Here is a 6403-nt window from a genome sequence, read left to right as displayed (position 1 = left end):
GTAAGAGCATAGCATCAACATAATGTGAGTATTTCTGAGAGACTCACAGGATCCAGCAGCCAGCAGCAGCAGCAAAGCTACAGAGAACATGTTGGTGGTGAAGGTGATCCAATGAGAGCTTCTCTGTGACTGACAGGATGAGATTATGTCATTTAAAGGATGTCATTTAATTTGCCTAATGACCAACCAGCCAATCATCAGTGTCTATTATATGCTCACAGCACAGTAGGAAACTAATAGTTTTATTTTAAACAGAATCCCCCTTAGTTCATTTTTCTGAATGGATGTATAAAAGTGAACCGTTTTGGTTGTTATATTTATATGCATGAGTTGTTTTATTCTTTTTTCTTTTTCTTTTACAATATTCCTGTCTTGCTCCTGTTCCTCCTTTAACAACCGAAGACAGTAGGAATAACTTATTAATTTATCATTCATGTTTTTCCTTGTTATAGAAAAAAAAATTACAAACAAATGTTAACACACTCATCAAATTTATTTTTCTATGGCAGAATGCTTTAACTTTTAGATGCTACGCATCAAAATTATGTTACTGGCATTGACTAAGACAAGGAATAAGGAAGGCAATATTGGATAGAAAAAATTAAAAGCTTGATGTACAAAACTTGAGAATAATTTCTAGCTTGATTTGTATTTTCATTGATTTTAGATGTCTGAGTCTGAGTCTGGTTGGGATTTAAACCCATAACCATGTGAGGAAACAGCAATTACAACATCATGCTGTCCTGTGTAATGTGTGAATTTAGTTTGAATTAATATGAATTACATGTTTAATTCAGCAATGGCCAATGTTGATTGTCTTTATTACAAATTATTTGAAAACCTAATAAAATTGTAATAAATTGTAATTTGTAAGAAAATCTAATAAAAACCTTCTTGTATATAAAAAGAAAAAGTATATCATGAATTCAGCCTCAAATTAAATGTAGTGTTTCAACTACATATTTGATCTACGACTAAAGCTTATAATAAAACATTCTGTTGGACCAGCTGTTGACGGAGCTAAAAAGCAGAAAATCTTGTTTATTTTTACACAATGATCAGTATTCTATGCAAGTTAATGCAATTTCAACATTGTACAGCCTCGCTGCTCGTTAATCACTGTGTTTCTTACAAAGTAATAGCAGAGTCTTCAGGTTTTATGATACACAGACTTTGGTGATTTATATGTGACCTTAATCACTGTTGGCACATGAGATGCCAGAACCCTTTTTCTGCCAGTCGACAGATCCAGTGTGTGTGATTGTTGGTCACATCCATAACATAACTAACAGATGATGGTCAGAGTCTGAACTCTTTGCTCACACTTCACAGCCTTTAATGATATCACATCGGTTCAAAATGTAATATCAGTAAGACTGTAGAGTAATCATAATATGATTCTCTAAATGAAACTTACAGCATCCTGCATCAGAGCTGCAGAGGACGTACAAAAGATGATCTGATGAACATCTGTTCCTATCTAACTGACAGATTAATTCCTTAATTTGTAATCTGGAGTGTAGAAAATGAGAGAACAACCAGTCATAATTTACTTTTAAAGTATTTTACTGCCATTATCAAAACATCACCTTCCTGAAATAATGGCCTAAGCTTTTCTTTGCCAAAAGTGATTTTATTTTTGGTCTAAACCAACCTTTGGCAAGATAGAAGTCAAAAATCACACACATGAACAAGGAATGAATGTTATTTTTCATGTATTAACTTAATTGTATTCACAGTGGATAAATATAGAGCATAAACATAAACCTGATACACATTCTCTGTTTCACATCTGTGGGCAGAATTCTGGAAAAACATGAAACCATCAACCAACATTTACTGATGTCACCTATCTCCTGCTCTGTGAAGAGTTTTTGTACAGCTTCTCTGTTCACATTAACCACTGTGCATATCTGGCACAGTAATACACAGCAGACTCCTCTGGTTTCATAGCAGACAGTCTCGGATTCACAATCTTCTTATTGGTGTCTCTGGTGATTTCAATACGTCCTTGGACATTGCTGGCATAAGCATTTCTTCCACTAGCCCAAATAACACCCATCCATTCAGGTGCTTTTCCTGCAGATTGTCGGATCCAGTGTGTTTCATACCTGGTGACAGAATAAGAGACCTGACAGCTGATGCTCAGAGTCTGACCTGGCTGCACAGTCGAAGAGGCTGGTTGTCAGCTGTTCACACTTCACACCTGTTAATGATAACATCAAATTAATTAAAATGCATCACCAATATGTGTCTCAGCATAATGTGAGTGTCTCAGTGAGACTCACAGGATGGAGCTGCCAGCAACAGCAGCAGAGCTACAGAGAACATGTTGGTGTAGAAAGTGATCCGATGAAAGCTTCTGTTCCTGTGACTGACAGCACTGACTTTTTATAGCAGGTTTATTTTGCATGATTACTGACTACCCAATCAGATTTCATGAAAAAAGGGAGAATTATCTCAGCTGCACTGAATACAATCTAGAAAAATGTATTTATTTGTTCAACCTGCTGTTCCTAATTACGATTTTATAGAATATTAAAATTTGATTTCTTGTTTTAAATCCCAAAGGAATCCTCTATCATATCAATTTTTTAGTGGTAGTATATTCACTATGATGTTCAATTGCAAATGGACCTTAAAGGAAAATGTTTTGAATATTAATAAAACACATGGTGAGAGGGCTGAATGACGCACTGACATTTATCATTCCACAGGCATTAAAAAACAGTATGTTTTAATACCTTTTATAAAAGGTAAGAAAAAAATGCTGTTTTAAAAGCAGGTTTTTTAAAAACATGGTTTTCAAGTTTTATTTGTGTTTGTAAAATATCTGCACTGTTAAATTATGAACTTGGAAGAGCTTAGAGCTCTTCCTCTTTGGGTTTCATTTCACATGAGGGGTTTTTGTACAGCTCTGCTGCTTGTTTGTGTCACTGTGAGTCTCTGGCACAGAAATACACAGCAGAGTCTCCAGGCTGCATATTCTGTCCATTCAGAGTCACTGTTTTACTGGAAGTGTCTAAGTCGATACTGAATTTGTTCTTCAGTGAATCTTTGTAGGATGTATAGCCAGTGCCTTTCACTCCGATCCATTCCAGTCCTTTTCCAGCAGGCTGTCTGATCCAAGCTGTCCAGGTGCCCAGAGAATAAGAGACCTGACAGCTGATGGTCAGACGTTGACCTGGCTGCAGAGTCACAGAGGCTGGCTGTGTCAGCTGCTCACACTTCACACCTGTAGAAGTAAAATAAAAACAGTGACAGAACAATAAACAACCTTCAGTAAAATCAGTCTATCACATCTCCAGTTTCAGTGAGACTTACAGGATGCAGCAGCCAGAAGCAGCAGCAGCAGAGCTACAGAGAACATGTTGGTGTCGAAGATGATCTGATGGGAGTTTCTCTTCTTCTGGTGCAAATGACAGCATGACCTCATCTTTATAGGAAACTCCCTGGAAATTAAGTTTGCATAAAGAAATTTACAATCATTTCAAAAGAAACATTAAAGATAGATCAAATATTTCTAACCAAATCAATGTGAGGAAACCATGGCACCTTTTCAATATTGATAGTTGTGTCAAACACACAGTAGAAGACAAAGCAGGTACAGAATCAGTATTTAAAGAAGTAGATAAACCTTTTTTTCATACTCTTTTTTTTCCGTTCAGGCTACTCTTGACATAGTAAACCTTTTATGCTTTTCAAAACTAACAGTAGTAACAATAAGAAAACTTTTGAATGAATGAGAGAACAAATTAATGTAAGAAAGAGTTCACTGTTAATGTAAAATGAAACAGTACAATAAAATTAAAGAGTACCACTCCTACAAGATTCAGTCAGTAAAAGTAAAAACTTTATCACACACATTCTACTATTTACAAAAATACAGACACTGTTAAAATATAAACTGAGAACTAGGCATTTAGCAATTCACCAGTAACCAAACACAATGTGACTGAAAAAAGGAGTAAAAACCAAATAAAAAAAGTTTAATTATTCTGTCATGTAACACAAATAAGCTAGTGCAATGTTTTTATTGACATTAAATCACACCATTTGAGTACTTGTGTGTAGACACAACTGCAAGATTCTTCTAAATGAAGAACAAGGAAGCAGTAACTGTCACTGAGAAAAGATTAAGCAGGCAAGTGTTATTAACTCCCAGGGGGAGAGTTGTAGACTTTGCTCTTTTCCTAGTTTACATCTTCTCTCAGCTTCTACTCCATCACTGCTGTTTTTGTTCTCCAGTTGATTTTCCAACAATGTATGCCTTCATGTCTACTAAATTTGCGATATTCACTTTGCAGTAAAATTGATCTCTAGCATGCTTCTGAGAACAGGCGTCAATTTTTTATTTGTGGTTTTAGAGCACCTCTACTGGTAGCTCTATGCTATAGGGCTTCAGGCTCTGAGAGGTTTTTGTACAGCTCTACTGTTGTGTTGTGTCACTGTGACTCTCTGACACAGTAATACACAGCAGAGTCTTGAGGTTGTAGATTCTGTCCATTCAGAGTCACTGTTTTACTGGAATCATCCAAAGTAAAACTGAACTTGTTTGTTAAAGAATCTTTGTAAACTGAGGTGCATCCACGGCATGTCAAACCAATCCACTCTAATCCTTTCCCAGCAGCCTGTCTGATCCAGTGTGTAGCATAGCTGCCCAGATCATAAGAGACCTGACAGCTGATGGTCAGACGCTGACCTGGCTGCACAGTCGCAGAGGCTGGTTGATTCAACTGTTCACACTTTACACCTGTGGAGGAAAACACAGCAACAGTAAACCGTCAGTGTGATGTGATCACGCTGTGAATTTTTCTGCCTCTCTGACACTCACATGATCCAACAACCAGCAGCAGCAGCAGCAGAGCTACAGGAGACATGTTGGTGCTGAAAGTCATCTAATGAAAGTTTTTCTTTGAGTCTGAATGACAGGGTGAGATCTTCCCTTAAGAACCAAATGTTTCATTTGCATAATGATAAACTAGCCAATCACAAATGTGATTTATTCATAGGAAACCACTGCACGTTTCTATAGCATTTACTTTTTTGTAATGCTCACTAAATATATATTAGTGATATTTCATATACAAACATTCTTCCTATATTGCAATATTACTAGTCTTTTCTTTTTCATCTTAGGCCAAAACAAAAGATATAAGAGTTTGTTTCTTTTAATAACCATTTAAAAAGAAGATTTTGTTTGTCATCAGATGATAATGCTTTTACTAACAGAGCATATAAGTAACAACAATTGATTCATCAATATTCATAAAGTGTCCCAGTGGACTGAGAAACACAACAGAATTTATAATTTGACTAAAATGAGTTGTGTAATAATCAACTTAATACGATATTTAAACAGTATTTCTACTTTGTCATTGTGTGATGATGAGTTGTATTTTACACAGACATACAGGGGAAATACAAACCAATAAGAAATTTAAATCCAACTGGATCAGATGCCATTACATTAAACCAATGATCGTCAAATCCAGTCCTTGAGGGACGGTGTCCTGCAGCTTTTAGGTGTGTCTCTGCTTCAACACACTTGAGTCAAATAATGAGATCGTTAGCAGGACTCTAGACAACTGGACTACACTGAGGACGTGATTCAGGCATTTAATCCAGAAGAATTGGAACGGGCACAGATCTGAAAGTTGCAGGACACTGGCTTTAAAAGCCTGTATTTGAGGAGCTTTGCAGTAAATATTGTTTATTAATGTGTGGCTCAAAGCCCATTACTGTATACAATCATGCAATGATTAGTGTAAACACATGTTTGATAAATAATAATTATGAAAAAAAAAAAAATCAGGATGCAGCCTCAAGTTTTTAAATCCTCAGGGGTCCAAGAGCACTTGTACGTATGTTTTTTTGTTTTTTTTTTGTATATCTCTGCTGTCTGTGTCAGTGTGGCATTATGAAATACATGGGGAGCAGCAAATGACAGGGGCAGGCCAAAATCATTACAACCCAGGGGACAAAACAAAAAATAGGATGAGATAGTGATGTATATCAAGCCCTTTACACGATAATAGAGTGCAGATATGTTGCTTGTGCTATCTGTATTATTTTATATTTATATCAAATATGAATTACAAACAACATGCAGTATTTTACAACATAAAAAACTTAGACTAAACAAATGCTAGGAGGAAAGAGAAAATAATTTTAAGTCATAATTATTTCTGTTATAATTGTTTTCAAGTTTTATTCTGCTGTATACTTAAAACAATTGAATATTTTTAAAGTCCCTTACAATGAAAAGCTTTTCCATCTGATTCGTTTTGAAATAAGTGGTCTAAAAGCGCCTCATCTGGTTGAAAGGAAACTATCAAGGTGTTTTTGTACGGCTCTGCAGATGGTTTGTGTCACTGTGTCTCTCTGGCACAGTAATACACAG

General features: G+C 35.9%; 2 gene segments (V, D, J or C); both read right to left on the bottom strand.

Moving 5' to 3' along the window:
* Positions 1-2331, bottom strand: part of LOC106962874 (Ig heavy chain V region MC101-like) — an 11127-nt gene extending 8796 nt beyond the window's left edge. Inside the window, 3 exon segments of the V gene segment in view lie at positions 48-129; positions 2112-2206; positions 2289-2331. Coding sequence covers positions 48-129; positions 2112-2206; positions 2289-2331 — 220 coding nt within the window.
* Positions 2332-2925: 594 nt separating this feature from the next.
* LOC106962890 (Ig heavy chain V region XIG14-like) lies at positions 2926-3406 on the bottom strand. The segment is given in 2 exon segments: positions 2926-3235; positions 3325-3406. Coding segments are annotated over 2 exon segments (348 nt in total).
* Positions 3407-6403: the final 2997 nt, after the last annotated feature.

The sequence above is a fragment of the Poecilia latipinna genome, unplaced genomic scaffold (genome assembly GCF_001443285.1).
Source record: "Poecilia latipinna isolate Pla-1442-1.1 unplaced genomic scaffold, P_latipinna-1.0 Scaffold1469, whole genome shotgun sequence".
In the NCBI taxonomy this organism is placed as follows: domain Eukaryota; kingdom Metazoa; phylum Chordata; class Actinopteri; order Cyprinodontiformes; family Poeciliidae; genus Poecilia; species Poecilia latipinna.
The sequence above is the reverse complement of the archived record's forward strand: the minus strand, read 5'-3'. Positions and strand labels throughout refer to the sequence as shown.